Raw genomic sequence first — 19,631 nt, 5'->3', positions numbered from 1 at the left:
TCACCGGTGAAAATTATTTCGCGAGGGTTGTAACAAAGTAAAAGTCACCTACCTGTAGGCGATCCCTCGAGCACCTCTCCGGTGTAGCGCGTCTCTTTGAATATGGGCCGGTTGTCATTCTGATCGATGATAGTGATGACGAGTATCACTGGTCCCTCAACGAGGTTTCCGTTTAGGTCTGTGGTTGACACCTCCAGCTGTAGCATTAAAAAAAAAAAAAAGAATAGAAAATTACATTTTTGTCACTAGTTCAATAAAAAAAATCATCAAAAGTTAACTGATTCCTGATAAAACCAAGAGATGATTTATTCCAAACAACAATCACTGTTTTAAACAACTGCCTGATTTGCAGTGCCACATTGAGTTACATTTATTAGGTTTCCACCTGGCACCATTGGGTCGGATAAAGTGTTATTTTGGATTGTTTTTCATTATTATAATGATGGTTTACAATTATATATGTCAGTTGCTGCAGGAAATAAGTCTGCTGATGATAAACATAGAGCGTGATTGGCTGCTGTGAAGTGCTGGCGATTAACAAACTATTGGATCATTATGTAGTCATAAGTTTGATCACTTCACCCTGCTTTGAGGACTATGTCATTCATTGCAAGCTCTGATTTACATATAAAAGAAGTAACCTCGTGATCTTTTCCCATGTCCGAAAAACTGTAACGATCAGATCAGTCACTTACACTGAGATGCTAATCATTGCTTTTGTGACATCAAGTCTGAATTATTGCAAACTCTGTCTGTTAGAGTGGTGCTCACTCTAACTTATTTTGCAAGAACCACACGGGAGACAGTATGACCTTTAAGCACTTGCAAGTGGAGAATTTGCTAGTTACTGTCGGTACAGCAATGTTCGAACAAAGTCTGCCTTTGGTCTCTTGCAAGAGCATATTTATTGAGGACAGGTAGGGTGGGGGTGACATTGGACATGTTTCGTGGTCACCTCAGCAACTGGTTAATCAGTGCGGAGGGTCCCAGCTCATTGTTTTACAAGGTCGTAGAAACAGAAACTAGTGGAGCATTTTAGATGACTAACTAAGCAAGAATGTTTCCACACCATTTGGAAAGTTTCAACAACTGAATGGTTAAACTTTTCAGAGTCAAGGAAAGGTAAAAGGTTTAAACAAAGTTAATAATTCTAATCTACATTCCAACATAATCATACGATCAAGATAATCTTTAAACCCTAACACTGTTGTCAGGTTTTCCCCAAATAAGATTTTGAGGTCTGCATTTTGTCCAGAATATGATGGTTTATGTTTTTTTTAATGTCCTGAATAATAGAACATTTTCCAGAAAAGTAACAGTAAAACAATAAAGATGAGACCTTACAGCAAATAATCAGAAATTCAAAATAAAAAGAATTTGAACTTAAATAATTTTTCTGTTATTATTTTCTTGAACATTAAGATATTTGATCATCATATTGAAATATTTTCAAATGTTAATGTAACATTTCAGTCTGGGCCTGAATTTACAGCACATTAATTATTTGTGCAGCACTCAGTAATTTAATGAGTAGCCTATAATTAAGGAAGGAATTGCAAAGGCTAATCGGCTCTCTCTAAACCAGTAAAATCTTTCTTTATGTGTGAAATATGTGTGTAAAAAGATTGCGGATAAAATTATTATTTTTGTCTCCCCCGTGTTTTTAGTGTGCCTCGTCAATTTGTAAATCCGTTTAATATACAAATGCCTCCCCTGCCACAAAAACTACCACACCACTGGCATATTGGGATATTAACAGCACACTATATATACTGTTCATAGTGTTGCCTGTGCTTTGTGTGCAAACAAAATAATTTTGCAGCAGGACAAGCAACAATAAATATATTCCAGTGGGATACAATTAATCGGCTGTGGGGGGAAAAGGGGTTTTACATTAACCATAGAATGGCTTCTTAAGTACAGAAATGTTCACAGTTTAAAACATTTGGCCATAAAATACCATACACTAGATCATTATTAACAATCATTGGCAATCCTGTTGGGAGATTTGAATAATGGAGGGATTTAGGGAACAAATGCATAAATATGCAAAGCATCTTTGGGCCACACACATCATCTATAATATTATACAAGGGCCCAAACAATTTTGTCTAAGAATGTTTCTCTTCAAACTCACGTAAACACACTTACAGAGTGTGCAGAGTATTGTATTAATCCTAATCTTCATTAGTATCTTGGCCAATGGTACAATATAGACATAAACGCAAATATTCTTTTAACATGCAAAACATTCGAGACAATGGACAAATGCCATTTACCAAAACGACCACTAAAAACTCAGCTACGAGACAAAGAAAAGCGACGACATGGGTCTGCTGTTAGTCTTCTAAAATCAGTTGCCTTTTAGTCACAGATAGATTTTAAAGTGTTGTTGCTAGTCCACAAATCACTAAATGGTTTAGGGCTGGAGTAGCTCACAGATGGGTTTAAAGGCAATAAAACAAGTAGGACTGTTATACAAGTAGATCGATTGACTAAGGCCAGCTAATTGTGCCCCGAGTGCAAACTAAACTGTAAACTTGATGGTGAGGCATAATTTACAGACTAACCGTTTTAATTCATGCCCTTCATTGACAGATCTAGTACTACGTTTGCAATTTTGAAACATACTTTTCACTCAAGATTCCATGTGATACATACACTATAGAATATGCCATATATACTTATGGACATATATAGAGACTATAACTCAGGAAGGAGGGGAAAAAAACAATGTGGAAAAAATCTTTATCACCCCATTGAAAATAAGTTTAGGTTGCATTATTAATTACTATAGTTTCATTTTAAATTTCTTATCTCGCTTTGTCTGTGGTTTGTGAAGTGGTTCAATAGTCCTCACCTTCCATGAAATTACACCATTAAAAAAGGCCACACACAAGTCTAAGCCTTAGAAAGACTTGTTACTTGTTTTAAAAGTCAAAATGAAGAAATACCTGTGCTATAAATGCTTTTGGTGGAACTGTAAACTAGTTACCATGACGAAAATTCTTCTCCTTCCGTACTTGTGTTTTTTCTTCGGCTTCCATTATGTGCCTAATGGAAGAAGAAGCAGCGTGGCAGCGAGTTTTCGTACCCATTATTATTATTACATTATGTGTTTAGTTTGCAGCTAGGATTGTATTTTTGGCTACAATGTGACACGGGACTTTATTTGAACAAAGCCAATTTGAAGTCAAAAGAAAAACTTTTAACATTGTTATTAAGCGGATGTTCTGTCGTCTTCGTGTGGTGCCGGAGGCAGCGCAAGCTCCGCTCAAATTATTTTCTGAACGCAGCTTGTGCCTCAACATACTGGGCTCCAGCACCTCATTTTTTGGGCTACACTAAACAAGCAAACAGCACATTTGAACAACATTCTGAGTTCCTGAATGGTTTTGTTTAAGCAGTGCGCCTGGGGCATATTTTGCATCTATAATGAGGAAACGGGGATTTTAGGAGCAACGCATTGTAATGTTTATGGGCTTGTTTTTTTTTTTTTTTTTTTAAAGTAAGTCTTGCCTACCTACCTCCCACCCCTGCAAAAAAGTGAGAAAGATATGGTTACAAATGAAATCATTGCATTAAAGGAGAGCTGCCATAACCAAACCGCAAACTAGCAAAGGAATGCTGTATTATGCGTCAACTGGGTAATGACAGACTAGGCAAGGAAACTTATTTTCTTGCATTGCACGACCTTCTCAGTCGGTCCTCTTTCAATCAGTTTTGCATGACATCACGCACCTTTCTCTACCATACGCTGTCTCACTGCATAGTCTTCAATATATTACACTTCCGTTATCACTGTGGAACTAAAAGCATGAGGTACAATGGCAGTCACGCACATACACGCAGTTACTTGCATGCACAGACACAAACATCTATTGAACATTAGGCACATCGTTTTTCAATTATTATTCTGTCCCAGTTGATTCTATAGTAGAATTCCAACAAGGCTAAAAAAGATGGAAAACTGGGGTCGATATCAGCATGCAGAGAACCTGACCTAGGGCATTAATAATCATAAGACTGTGAAAAGTGATGATCTGTTGAACTGCATATCCTGACTTAAAGCACTGTGTGGAATGTTAATAAAATATAGACTACTGTAGATACAGTAATTAATGAGATTCCTCTCGCCTGCCATACACTGCAAATCAATGTTAAAATGTCAGTAGCAGTGATTGTTGGAAGTGTTTGCAATGGCAAATGTCAACACTAATAGTTATTTTCTGAACAAATACAAACTAAAGTAGATAGACTTAAGTGATTTGAAATAAATTCATTCAGTTAAAGCTGGACATGAATGGAAACTGTGAAAAGGATTATGCATATGGAAGTTTTTCCATTGCACTTCACTGTCATCGACGTGTTTTCCATTTCAATTTAGTGTTCCTCTCCCACTGTGGCATTGAAGTAGCCACCCTCTTCTTCATTTGTTGTGGAGAATTCAAAAGAGCTTTGCCTGTCGATATTCTTAAGATCCCTGTGAAACAGCTTGCAGTCGCTCCAAGGTGAGTATTACTCATCACCTCCCAAATACAGCTGAGACTCAGCCATTATCAGCAGACGTCATAGCAGAACCCTGCTTCCGCCATTTAGAGCAGTGGTTCCCAAACGTTAGCTAGAATACTTTCATCTTCCGGATGAGTGACTCATCAATTTGCAACTTGTGACGTTCTCCTTGGCTCGCAATATAAGTAGGAAGACCACAGCATTCACAGTCTCTTTAAAAATACTGATGTTTTACATCGAAACATACACAATTCAAAGAGAGTGACTACTTGATGAAGCTCAATTAACAATCAAATGACAAATAGTAAATACATCTGTAACGGGGTGTGCCTTCATGCACAAAATTTCTTCATTACGTGTCATTCATAATCTTGAAATGCTGTGTGACCATCGTAAACCAAAATTAGATATACATAATGAGACCTGGTGTTATGAAGATAAAATATGCACTGTTTGTTTAATCCATGTTCTAGCAGCCAGTTCTAAATCTTTAATTGGAAAAGTGTATGCCTCTGTGATCTCATTTGTACTTTTACAGCCTGTGTTTATCGTTTAAAAACCTATTTAAATGTCAAAAAGAATATTACAGTGATGGTAAATTATGTAAAGATGTTCATGTGCTCATTAGCAAAAGATTGCTTCTTAAGATTGATTGTTTTGTGCATGGGTTTCTTTCACCAGTCTTATCTCAGAGATCCTCATCTAAAAATCATTCATTCATCACAGCAGAGAAGACACCAACGGATTGTCAACGGAGATAAAAATAGACACTCTTGGGATGGTGGGGGGGATAAAAGACGGGGTAGGACATAAAAACCGAAAAGATAGAAAAAGCAGGGCTCTTTCATTTAGCGGGCAAGATAAAAATAAAAGATAATTCCCCCTGGATGGGTATTGGAATTGACACTACGGCTTCCCCTCGTGTAACATGGCACCAAGTTGAGGTACGGAATCATCTTTTGTCTGGCACTGATAGGATTGCTTGATGGGACGGCGGAAATATGTCTGTAACTCTGCCTCATCCTCTGTCGCAGTTTTAAAGCTTTACTCATCTTAAAAGCTCTATTAATTGTGTGAAGGCTTTCCAAAAATCCACCATTCATTCCTGATGGCTCGCTCAACATTACACATTTACGTGTACATTGAAATCTTTGAAATTCAAAACAATTACATAATTCAGTTCAGCATGGGAAGGATTTTTAACATTCTCCCCAAAAATTTCACATTTTTCATAGTAATTTTCACATGGTAAAATTCACAAATTCATATATTCTATTCCCACATTTATTCACTGATTCATACAATTTCAACACATGCAAAAAAATATGTGTGTGTGCGTGTGCCTGTGTGGGTCTGTGTATGTGTGTTGTGCTTTATCTATTGCCCACATACAGGGAATAAGTTCCCTGTGTGCAGGGCAGCGTATCGTGCACTCTAAAGCCCAAGAAATTATGGTTCACTCAAGCAGAAAACAGAAGAAGGATTTGGACAAATGTTTGCAGTTGCAGCTACTACAAATAGAGTGGGCATTAAATTGATATGCATAAGAGCTGTCTATTATTGTAATTGACGTGCAATAATTAAATTGAAAGGGTCTCAATGGCAAATGAATGTCATATACTATATACTGCAGCCATCTATTAAATTAATCTTCTAAAACAAAGTCAAAATCTCTCTGAAAGAAACATCAATTCTTCTATTTTCTTTACTGGTTATCCTGCTCAGATTCACATGAAGCTAAAGGCGATAGACACCCTGGACTGGTTGCCAGTGAATCTCAAACAGACACATGTAGAGCGAGACAATCATTCTCACTTATAGTCACACTGTCTAAGCAGGAACTGAACTACTGCTGCTTGCACCAAAGTCAGGCGAATAGACCACCACCCCAGGGGCTGGCAACCTTTAATACTCAAAAAGCGATTTGGAACATCTCCCACAGAAAAGAAGAAACAAAAACACAGGGAGTCACAAAAACCCTTTGACATCTAAAGTAAGCCCAACACTGTATGTTCTTTTTTTTTTTAACCAGAATGTATATATACATACATAAATGGTAGTAAACTATTTTATTTCAGTGGGAAAAAAAACTGTGAAAAAAGAGACTTTCAAATGATTTACTAGTATAAATCCTCTCTTTTGATATTTTGCTAAATTTTGCGTGGGTAGAATTGAGTGTAACGAGGACATTTGTGCCAATGGCCCTGGCTTAAAAACATTAAAAGTAAGTAAAAGCCTCCCATTTAGTACAACAGCATGCAATATATGAGTCATATTATTTTATAGGCAATCAAACACAATGTTATCTCTGCAAAGTCAAAAATGTAATTATGTAACACTGATTAGAATTAAAAGTATAACATTCATTCATTTTCTATAGGCATTCTCTGAACATAATTGCCTACAGTATACAATGCGGGAACATTTCACTAACTAAAGGAGAAAATGTCGGCCTGTATCACTAATAACCTTTTACAAATCACTTTAAAGTTCATTGACAATTTCTTATGCTGATTACCAGCGTTAGATTTTTGATGGTGATTTTTGGGAGTTCATCTCACTGCAGGCTGTGGTTTGACAGGTGCACTAAAGCTGAGGCAGAGTTGTGCTTGTCTGACTATGATACTCAAAATGCATCAACGGAATTGTAGAATGTGTGAAAGAAAGTTGACTTGACCAAGCCTTCCTACACAAAATGGATGTGTTAAGATGTGACTTCAAGGTTCTTCTACTAACCTATAAAGCACTGCATGGCTTAGCGCCTTCATATCTCGTCGACCTAGTCGTTCCTTATGTTCCGTCTCATAACCTTCGTTCGCAAAACGCTAGTCTTTTAGTTATACCGAGGGCCAAGAAAATGTCTGCAGGGTCTAGAGCATTCTCTATTCGGGCTCCAGAGCTTTGGAATGCCCTACCAATGGATATTAGAACTACTACCTCAGTAGAAACATTTAAGACGCGTTTAAAGACACATTTCTATGAGATGGCCTTTAACTAACTTGTGATGGCCGATTTGGCCGGAGTTTGTTCTGTTCTCTCTGCCCACCTCCTCCCCGGCTGGGGAGGGGGTTAGGTGGCTCAAAAGCTGATAGCGGCTGGCTGGATTCTCGGGGACCAGTTCGGGATGGGGGAGCTGCGGCTTGGCCCCCTTGAGGACACTGCCAGGACAATCGAGGGCACCTCCGACATCCTTTTTTTTTTTCATTGATTTTCATATTATGTATTACTTGTGCACTCTCTGCATCCATTACAACCTGGTGATCCTGAAAGGGGGATCCTTCCATCTGTGGTCCCTTCTCAAGGTTTCTCATTTTCCCCTGGCAGGGTTTTTTTGAGTTTTTCCTTGCCCTTTTGGGAGCTTATGATCAGGGGATGCTTTGAGAATAATTGTCAATTTTGGCTATGTGAAGCCCTTTGAGACTGTCTGTGATTTAGGGCTATACAAATAAACTTGACTTGACTTGACTTGACTTGAAAATATGTCAAACATAGCACAATTCTGGGCTTCTTATTCCAATAGAGCCATCACAAAGAACAGGGAGCCACTAAATATGTGGGACAAGATACATGGTGACTTACCCATACAAGGAAAGCTGAGAGTCAATCGATCAAAGTGTTTTAAATTATTGATTTTTTTTATATTAATGAGAAAAGAGCGCGTTCATAATCACAGTTTTGACAAAAATAGATTGAAAAAGGCCATTCAGCTTGTTTCTTGCAAACCCCATTAATTTCAAAATTTCATCAATTTAAAAAATTTATTTCAAAGACTAAAAGAAAAATAATGAAAAAAAAAACACCCCAGGGTATGGCTGATTTAAACTCCTTGAAAGATAAAGATGTTTTAAGTCAAACACAATCCATTCTGTCATTCCAGGTGTGTGATATGTCACATTTCAAAACAGCTTTCCCCCAAAGGAAATAAAGCAAATGAATTCAAGAGTCTCACAGTCATCTATATTCTTTGTGCCGCTTATCTCTTTAGGGTTGTGGATGTGCTGTTTTCTATTCCAGCTAACAGTGGGGCAAGAGGCAGGATAAACACTGAAATCATCGCCAGCCAATCACAAACATTGTTAACGGCTATCTAAAAAGTAAAGTGTATCATCTCGTGGTCTTGTATACGTACATATTGTTGGAGTAATTAACTGCAGCATTCAAAAAGATTCTCTAGGTAACTAATCTTGTTGAATTATGACAATCTGAATTACAGAGGTTCAATTATTAAATGGTGGGAACGAGATTGTTATTTGTTTTCATACTTCTTTCTGATAAAGATGCAAATTACACTTCCTCCTTTTGGCCCGATTCACCCCGATCAAAATATATAGAGGAGTCCAATCCGATCTCCTTATACGTGCCATCTTCAATCCGGGTACATTTGTATTTCTCATTTACTAATCTAAATAAAAAAGCACATTTTACATTCAACGATCATCAACATGGGCTCAACTGATGGCTGTCTGTGTTGAATGTGTGTGTTCATCCACAGTAAATGTTTACCCTTCTAGTGGTTTGTCGATTTCTAGTGGTTTGATTTACGGTTCCTGTAATAGCACACTATTTATCGTGAGTTAATCTGGTGATGCCATTCTTGTGTCAGGCTTTAATCTTCTTACATTTATTTCTAGCCTGACTTCAAGGAGCAGAAACAAAGTGTGCAAGATGTTAATACCCTATTAAATGGCAAAGGCATAGTGTTGAATAGCACTCACGCAGCAACCACAAAGCTCAAGTTATGCTCTCACGATGCTTGCTGACAGACAGCGAGGCTTTATTAAAGTGGACACAATGGAGAATGTACTTAGAATGTTCTATTCTCATTACAAATACTCTAAGTTGGGCTTCTGGAGTGCCTGCCCATCCACCGATTGTGAACTTAACTCAAGTTAACTTCATTCAAGTAAAGCTTTTGTTTTCTGCCAAGTTTTAAAAGGAATGTTCTGAATTTTACCTGGAGGGCTTTCAGTATGTCAAAGCTAACAAGTGAGCAGAGCTGCATAGAGTTTTTTATTTTTTTGGGGAGTTTGCAAAGATTTGCGTAAATACAATTTATCATTTTGGTAATCAAATATTTTGTATTTACTCAATATAGATTTACCACTAGCTCCATCCCATATTTTTAAATAAATATAAGTATTATATATATTTATTTATTTAAGTATTTATATATTATATATATATATATATATTATATATATATATATATATTATATATATATATATATATTATATATATATATATATATAATATATATATATATATATATTATATATATATATATTATATATATATATATATATATATATATATATATATATATATATATATATATATATATATATATATATATAAATACTTAAATATATATATATAAGATTACGGTACATGTATTTGCAACTTGCTGATGTGAGTGTTGTCTTTCAGCTAATACCAATATATTGGTCTTAACAGTAACACAACACATTTTTTATTGGTCATTTCAGCAAATGGAATGTTCTTCAACCACTTTGAGAAACATTTATAAGCAGTGCAGCATAACTCACATGTCCAATGTGGTTTATAACACCAGCCAAATGTTGAATATTTATGAAATAGCAGGTGGAGTACAACCTCAGGAGAGCCGCTGTTGATGTGCACGGTAATGGCACCTCCAGATGCCCCAATTCAATTTCACCCTTTAGCTCATCCTGTACTTACAATTGGACTGACTTGATTTGTCAAAGGTTTGAGGATGACATAAATCAGCAGCGATAACAGAGACAAGTGAAACCTGTCAAGCACATGCTTGTATTTTTCTTTTGAAGGGTCGTTGTCCCTGTCATTTTTTTTTTCCATATTTATAATATGAGATTTTAAAAGGCAACTATTTTACTGTTAGCTTGCAGTTAAAAGATGATGAAGGTCAATGGATCAACTAAGGTAAAAAATATTGGACATTATCTTTATCCCTCTTTCACTTAACGTTCAAAATAAAAAGCTTTTTATAAAGCAAGTTACAAAATATTCATGCCTTATTTGTTTTATTTTGCCAATCATGGGGTTTGATCAATTTAACATTTGGCAGAAACTAATCGTTTCTAAACAAAAATCCTATCGATGTAACTTCATTAAAATGTCAAAGTCAAAGTGTGCTTTATTGTCAATTTTTTCACATGCCAAGACACACAAAGAGATCGAAATTACGTTCCCACTATCCCACGGTGACAACACATAGTACACAATATACAAACAAGTAAACATCACAAAAAATAAAAACAAGAAGGTCTTTCTGTGTATCACTTTATGTACCATTGTTTCTTTTGCTCAAAAGAATTATATTAAAGGAGAGATTTACTCTGAATTCACACTACAAGTAAATTTTTTGCTGCCTATGTCTGAATATATGACAGTGAATGAATTCTGGTGTGGGGACGATGGATGTAATCACCATCCTGTGAGGTCCCGATTAAATAAATGCAAAATCATGGTTTTAGTAATCTGTTTGCAGTATTTTAGTTTGAATTTACAGTTGATTACGTGACAGAGATGAAGCCCACTGACCTGGTATGAATCGATGACCTCCCGGTCCAGTGAGCGAGTGACTGATACGTCTCCTGTGTCTATGTCAATAGTAAAGAGACCTTTGGGGTCCTGGTCAGCACCAGGTCCTGTCAGTCGGAAAATATGATCCCACGACTTCTCTGTTGCAATCACCTGCAGGCCAAAACACACACGGCAAGTCAAAGCGTTGCACATTTATCTTTTGGGTCAAGCTATTTCCCAGATTATATTGTTGTGTCGGCAGAAATACATTTTGATAGATGTACTCACATGAGACTACAGTTGCCAGCACCATCCATGAGGAGGCCATTCAGAAGAAAAGAAAAAGAAAAGGGAGGGTGCAGATCATTTTATGTCCACACAGTGTAGATTGCGACTTAAAGAAAAAAATCATATAATAATTCTAACCTTAATTATTGAAAAATATTAAGAGCATAATCAAAACAAAGTCTGGAAACATGCCATACTTCGAAAGTCAAACTAAACATAGAGTTACTCGGTCTGATTAACTCTTAAGACTTTAGCTCAATTTAGGTTTTTTTTGAGAGGTTTTTTAAACTACAACTTAGAGAAGGAAATGCATGAGAAAAGGCGTGATTACAGATGATAAATATTAAATATTCATATCATGATTAGAGCGAACAATGCGAGCAGTTTCCCATGATATTGCTGAAAAAATTACACAATTTTATTTTTAATGTAAACATATTAAATCTGTAAACATGTGTTTTGGGCTCATTAGAAAATGTAAAAATCAGCAACCAATATGAATTATTTATTCCACTTATTCTACTACTACTTTACACTGTTTAGTGTATTTTTCTGACTTTGATGACAGCTTGTAATGCTAAACGTATTCAAATCCTAACCTGTTGTTCTTGTGAAGTGCGAACTGAATTCCAGTACCCACCAAAGACCGTTGTTATTAATATGACCTGGTGATCGAGGAAGTCAGGGTGGAAAGGCAGCAAATCAAAAGGATTCACAGATGGCTCAGCAGCGAACCTTCGAGAAGGCAGCGCCACTAAAATAAGGCATGCTGGTGTTCAATGAGATGTGAACATATTAGTGAGCTGATGACATGGCAACTCCAGGTGAAACCGTAGTAAAGCGTCAGCGAGAGTTTAGCGTCATTACGAGATGCTTAGTGAGAGATTGCAAGAACAAAGTCTACACTTGACTGATGCAGGTGGTGCCAACTAAATATGTATCCAGTAGCTTTGTCTGTGCTGAATATGTCTCCACAGTGAGTAGGGCAGGCACTGAGAGGAAAAGATCGCCCCCCACCACCACCACCAATACGCACCGTGTCTATCAGCTCAAATTAATTGCTAAACAAACATGAAAAGCAGTGTGGGGTGTGACACTACATGGAAATGACAGGAATTGAATTGCTGCTGTTCAAAAATACTGAGAATGAGCACTGAAGCACCTTTATAGTAGAAAACCCTTTTTTGACCCACGAGATGATATAGACAGCTGTGAATGAATTTCGAGTTCAACTGTGATACCAGCAGTTTATGTATATGTTTGCATCTGTCAATATCTGAAAAAACAAACTAATTACAGGTTAATGAGAGAAGCATTTGGAACAGATTGAGCAGTTTTTTAAGAAACACTCTATATACTCTATACATGTAGTCTAATTATTCTTGAGCTGAGTCTCCTTGAGAGAAAGAAGAATGCAGGTACTCATTTACTATGTGTCCTTCCAGCTCAAACTAATGAAGGGCAAGATGCAAGTTTGAAAGGCCAGGTAAGCACGGAGTTCTCAACAAAAAATGAGTCACTAATGGTGACAGTGGAACTGATTATTTCTACACACATTATTTTCTTGGTAATTATTGTTATAAAATATACCTAAAATCAGAGGTTGACTGGCAGTCTGGAACAGACAAGGCTTTCAGCTGTTGACCTATGAAACAGAGTAACAGTAACCAGCTCAGTCTCAACATTTTTCCAATTCTTGTTCCTTTTCTGCCTAAACGTTAACATGCGTGGTGAACTAAGTATTGGAAATGTGCATTTGATGGACACGGGTGGCCAAAATGAATACATACACCAACCAATGGCATGTTCATTGGCTGTTTGGATGGAGAGACAAATGTAAAGCCACATAATTCTAAAAAGGAATAATAATAATAATAATAATAATAATAGAATGTGGAATTGTGATTTGTCATATTGGAGCCAACATAAAAGTCTTCCTTAATGCCCGCAACCATGGTTATGGCACTATGCATTGCGTTGCTAATGGAAAAAGGTAGAAAAACAGAAGCCTACATTAGGTCAGCATCTATTCTGGAGTTATCACCTGACAAATCTGCTTTTTATTGCTTTGCCTGCTTGTAAGCTCCTCTCATCATATTGCATACCACCACCTGCTCCATTTGTCCTGCAGTCCAAGCAAGATTTGGAATTTGCATCTGCCAAACAAAACATGACTAACTGTATGAAAAGGACAAAAGAAAGGAAGAAGCCCCTAATAAAGGGAGAGTGTGTGTGTGTGTGTGTGGGGGGGGGGATTGGTTGTGTCTTTGTCTTCCAGAGACAATTAAGCAAATAATTTAGAATAAATGATAAAGCCAGAGGCTGCGTGTGTTTTAATGCTGTAATATTCCCCAATACAACGTGCCTGCTCTGTGTTCAGAAGATACGGCCAATGTGTTGTTCACTGGCAGTTTTGTTGAGAGCACAAACAATACAAAAAGTGCATGAGGAGAGAAAAAAAATAAAACAAAGCAAACATGTAGGAGCTGTTGGACAGCCTTGGACAGATGATGCAGAGAAAGGAGAGGTGATGAAACAATGCAAGAGACGACATATTTATTTTGTGCTGAACATTATCTGGCACTGCAAGTTGATTTGTGAGCTGAAACCTGAGGTTGACGTTGCATGTTGACGTGTGTGACTTTAACATGTATTGCATAAGTGAACCGAGGCATTTACTGTCAACTGATATGACAACACATATTTAAAAAAAAAGAAAAAAAATAGCTTGCAACAACAAAACAGAAAAGTTCAAACCAATATTTTCGGGGAATGATTTGGGGCAAACCTTTGCAGTTGACAGATACATTAAGGGGCATTTCATTGCAAGATTCAGTTTGTGTTGGTGGCCCCAGAGAGAGCACAAAAGAGACCTCGCTATCAAAACAATCCCGAAACCAGCAGGAGGTGTGACACAAACAATGTGCTTCCAACCCTTCTCTTGAGACCTGTAGTCACAACACCATCCTCCGGCCCTTGAGCCAAACACACAGGCACACACATTACATTCCCACATATTATCCAATGACAGTCACCCATCACTCCCGCTCTTTACTTCTATCTTAAGGCAAGAAGGAGAATGCCTAAAAAAATGGCTCGCTGTCTCATGAATGTGAATGGTTGCATAAGACAAAAACAATTGGTGTGGAAAATCACAGACATATGACTTCTACTTGATGTAACGACACACATTAGCCTGTCCTGTCAAGTAAAACGTCGATGGTGGTACTAGATGCGAGAATGAGGGAAAAACTTTATGTGGAGGGAAAAAATAATGGGGGAAGTAGAGAAATAAATAGGAGCAAGATCGTTAAGGAGGATCTGGGCCGCTCACACGCTGAATTGTTAGCTGGACCTTAGAGGATAGACTAAACTTAACTGCTGACTGTCATACTCATTTTGCTCAACCTCTAGTGAATGACTAAGTCTATAAAAGTCACCACCTCTTCGACTGGTTTCAGCTAGTTAACTCTGCGCTCCTCAGATGGGGAGTTCATTTCCAAACATATAATCTGGGAGCAAGGCGACTGCTCTCTCCGAAGTATCATTATCATAAATACAGCTGAGTATGTGATAGCTTTCATTTTAGTCACTGAGGGCACTGGCACATTTCTCTGTTTCCTATCTTATCTGAAACAAACAAGCCGGAGACGCTAATACATTATAGATTTTATCACCAGCATAGACAAATGAAAAATCTGCTCAAGTTTTAAAATGTTAAATGAATGCTTTGCTTTCTACCCTCTGAAAGGAAATGAATTCATTTGTTTTTTGAAGACTTTTATAGACATTTAATACACTGACATACAATATCTGATCAATTTAGTTTTAGTATTCATTATGAGTGTTGTTTTTCTTCCTGAAAACAAGCTTGATTGGAAATGGCTCATTGAGACACTGAAGGTTGGAAATTTTCATTTGGTAAAATGAAATGTGAAGTACTTAAATTGACGTTAGTTAAGAACATGATGGAAATATTGCATGTTGTCCTTTTTGTGAATTAACATTTTTTCTTTCGTCTAAAAATATAAAGTAGAGGCTAATTTAAGTTTCCACTTTCAAAAAAGGTAATACAGAAAGTATGAAACATGATGTGATAAGATAAAAGTTTAATTGCAACAGTTAATTTTGAATGTATTTGTATTTCCCAAAACTGAGCAAATTGAAAAAATTCTAAAGAACTAAATTTGTAACCACGGACTTCTTTTAATCCCATAATTTCTCTTTCATTACCAAGTTTTACTATTTGGCACTGTTATTGTTGTGTGAATTCATGTCATTTTCCAACCTCATTTTATACCCTACCAGACTTAACAGAGATACATACATAGTTATAAATTATGTATTTGCTTGAATATTTTAAATCATTCTAGGTCTCATATTTAGTGTTGTTGGTTTATAGTAGTGTAGTAGTATCATTCTTACCTTGCCGATGATCCTTGGGAAAGGGGCTCTCTGGTTCTCAGTGACAATCATTGGAGGAACCAGCAGGGATCTTTTCACTCTATGTGGCAGACCGAGAAGCTATAACATAAAAATCACAATATATTAAACATTGGTGTATTATAAATGATTTGCTTGAATGAAGGAAATAGAATACTGACCAAGCACTCAATTATATGGATTTGAAAACAACTGCCAGCGGTCAGAGTTTTTTTTTTTTTTTTTTTTTTTGCTTTATTGAAGATGAAGAAAATAACATGGAGTTTAATAAGCAAAGCAAGGAGGAAATCATGCACCCATTGAGCTTGCAGCATCAGTGGTAAACACATGAGACTGGACGTTGTCGAGGGAAATGAACTCAAGTTCATATATAATTGTCTTTTCAATCACACCAAACAAAAAACACAAAGGAAGAAATGTGTTGTTGAAATCAGAAGCAAAGATTTTTAGTCATTAGTACGAGACCAAAAAATAAAGTACATTTTTTTTAGCAGAATGAAGTGAGGATGTTTCAAATAAAAATAAGTCAAATGAAGATCACTTCATATTGGGCCGTGTCACCAGTTATGTATTAGAAACGAGGAAACTGACCAAAAGAAAGACACAAACCACAACACAAACATGTATCCGTCTGATTTTAGACACAGCTAAAAAAAAAGGATAACACAGCAAGCTACTGATTTAATGAACCAGTAACAATTACTGCAGATGGTTTTGACAAAGTGAAACTGTTGAGGCAGAAGGAGTAGATCACAGATTGCAGCTCTCCAAAACACAATTGCATCGACTAATTTTATTCAACACCTCTTGGTGTTGTTTGTGAAGAAAGAGATGCTGCCCAACCCCCCACCCCCATCCACACACACACTTCTGCTTGGGTGTGAATGAAAAAAAAAAAAGTCGTTGACATATGAACCGGAATCTGGAATCCTGGCTGCACACATAGGGATGATATCCTACAATAGAAGAGACATTGGAAACTATCCACACACTGGGACACGAGCCCAGAGAGACAACACACACACACACACACACACACACACACACACAAGAACACACACACCTAGGTATTCACAATAGGTATTCAAGTAATTGTGAATTTAAAGGGAACTCTCAAAAGTTCAACTTACTAAAAGTGTTGCAAAAATTTGGAGTTAAACCAAGTCAAATAAAAATGTGAAGCACCACAACTAGTGGTCCTTGTGCTTGCTTCAAAGTTGATAGTTTCTGGGTTTGAAACATTTGTATTTTCTTTCAATGCTTGCATAGGTTTTACTTACACCTAACTCTCTAAATAATGTTTTTTTTTTTTTTTTTAAATAATAAAACAGTTGATGAAATATAGTTAGGACTTGACGGTCTGCCCACACATGTCCATTAATTTGTGACTTTGCTGTATCCAGTACTATAGATAAGAATTTCAAATTCTTCATGAAGCAAAAGTGGACAAGTACATAGTATATTGTTGCAGTGCTTAAAACACAACTGTGGAGGCATAAACGCTTTCACATGTCATTTTAATTGACATCTCCGTGAAACAACGATGCTAAGAAAAAGGACATTTTCTAAAAAGAGCAAACATGTCAACACAGGACCTTGTGAGACACACTAATATTTTCAATGTGGATAAATTAATGGTGATGTCTGTCACCTTAATTCATTTGAACTGTCCAAAATAAATGCAGTTCCCTACTTATCAACTCCAATGTCGCCAGTCAAGTGAAAAGAAGCAAATGTGACTGCTCAGGGATGGGTGGGCTCTCATGCAATCTCTTGCATTTAGTGGAATGATTGGAAGTGACAAATCTTGCCTTGACATTATTCAGGTCTTTAGTGAACACAATGAGGATTTTTAGGAGAACATCCTTTCAGTAAGCCTATAAGTCTTGCACATACAAGTTAACTCGAATAAGCATTTTTTGCGGGGTTAGGTGGAGGTTGTGCATGAGCAAGAAAACATCTGGTTCACACTGAATTATTTTATAAAAACACCACAATTAAATGCCATTGTCACACAAAACAAAATTTATACTTGACACGAATCACGATCCAAACATTGCATATGGACAGCTGCATAATTTATTGTTTGTCTAATTTACTAAACCAATATTGACCTACAAGCATTAATCCATTAATCAGGTTCAGACTAACTTGTTAGCACAAGTTTGGTATGTGTGATGCCTAATTGTTTGTACACATCACCTACTGCTACATCATCCACAGACACCCCTAAATTGACTATAATTGAAATTTGACACACAGTTAAAGAAATGGCTGATTATTGGCCTGGCTAAAGAGTTTTAGATGTGCCCTAAAAAGGACCTGTCATGAGCAATGAAACTTGGCTTCCTGCGCTGTCCTCATGTTGGCAGAAGAAGAAATATAAACTCTAATGCACCACATTTTCCTTGGGGCGGCCAGCCAAATTAGATCAGTTTAGATGCTGTTAGAAGATATGAGATGAAGTGATGCAGGCACTTTTCCCTGTTTCATTTGCAATGCAGATATCCTTTTTTTGTCCTTCCTTTTTATTGCCCATAGTGCAACACTGTATTGACTGCACATAAATGTGGTGTGCGTACAAACAGGGCTTTGTTTGCGTGTTGACTGATGAGCGCGCTGTTCGTGGCTGTCAGTGTGTCTGGCACACCTAATTGAAAAAGAACAGGTAAGAGGCACAACTAGGGCATATGGCTACAACGGTGCCAACACTCCAACGATGAGCATAGCGGTGAGGCTTCCATCTGTCAAGCACTCTGACCGTTTTACCTTATGCTCCCCTTCCAAAGGTCAGATAAACACAATGAAACAGTAATCATAAACAACCAGACCAGAACCAGCCCAGATATAAATGGTTAAGTCTGAAATGGCCACTCTTAGCAAACCCGTTGAGGCATGACCTTCCAAATGTCAAAGATATTAAACTAGACATGAAACTGTTAAACTGATAGGTGATGGGTTTTCAAGCACAGGCTGAAAGAACTCCGACCTGAGTTTGGTAATCAAGGGTTGACCGTATCAAAGCCATGGAGCTGAGGTCTCAGCTGTGACATACAGCAAGTATAAATGAGATCAGAAGCACCACATTTTAGCGGAGGTCTCCACCATGACATCAGGGAAGTGTAACGGCCCGGTTGTGGAAAAGGGATGTTTAACCAATCAAGTTTTTCTCAATTTTTTCCTTTCCTAAATTCATCCGTCACTTCCGGTAGCACTTATCCTCATTAGGGTTACAGATGAGCTCGTGTTTATGGGGGCGGGCTGAACCATAGACTGGACCTAAAATTATTTACTGATGACTTTTTTGCCATTACTGTACATCACTGAAATTACTAATCAAGGTTAAAGGGAAAGTTTGCAATTATTTTATGGGTCTGACATTTTTTCGGTCACAATACACAAAGGAGTGTAGAAGGAGAAAGGAGTGGAGAATACACATAACAATTAAAAATTCCTTTTTGCATGGGGGGTTGGAGTCTGCCTCATATTAAATGATAGCTTGATGACTGAGGATGACTGAGGCCAGAAACATTACATAATTGCAAAGAAAGCTAACAGAAGCATAGAATTCGATATGCTTATTTAAACCATCCTATTTACAGTGCTCTTTTTTTATTAAGTTAAAAACAAAAGCAACTCTGTTTGACTAATTACGTGTGTGTGCGTGTGTGTTTAATGTTTTTTATGTGCAAGCAGCCATGAGACAAGAGAGAGAGAAAAAAAAAAAAGAGTCATTGTCATGTGAGCCCAGAGTGACTAAGGCAACAATGTCATGTCCTTGTCTATTCTGCCATTTTTACTTTCAATGCTATATTGAGAAGTGTCATTACTCATTTTTGACAATGTGTTGTGGTCCTGGTGA

At 37.1% G+C, this 19,631-nt stretch overlaps 1 protein-coding gene across 1 annotated transcript in view; it reads right to left on the bottom strand.

Annotated features, from left to right (window-relative positions):
- Positions 1-19,631, bottom strand: part of cdh13 (cadherin 13, H-cadherin (heart)) — a 128,431-nt gene that overhangs the window by 88,366 nt on the left and 20,434 nt on the right. Inside the window, exons 3-6 of the mRNA XM_049722778.1 lie at positions 15,752-15,850; positions 11,327-11,332; positions 11,057-11,209; positions 53-197 (exon numbers count right to left, since the gene is read on the bottom strand). Of these exons, the coding sequence (XP_049578735.1) occupies positions 53-197; positions 11,057-11,209; positions 11,327-11,332; positions 15,752-15,850 (403 nt within the window). The remainder of the gene's footprint in view (positions 1-52; positions 198-11,056; positions 11,210-11,326; positions 11,333-15,751; positions 15,851-19,631) is intronic.

This window comes from Syngnathus scovelli, chromosome 6 (genome assembly GCF_024217435.2).
Source record: "Syngnathus scovelli strain Florida chromosome 6, RoL_Ssco_1.2, whole genome shotgun sequence".
Classification (NCBI taxonomy): domain Eukaryota; kingdom Metazoa; phylum Chordata; class Actinopteri; order Syngnathiformes; family Syngnathidae; genus Syngnathus; species Syngnathus scovelli.
This window is presented reverse-complemented; position numbering and strand designations above follow the sequence as displayed.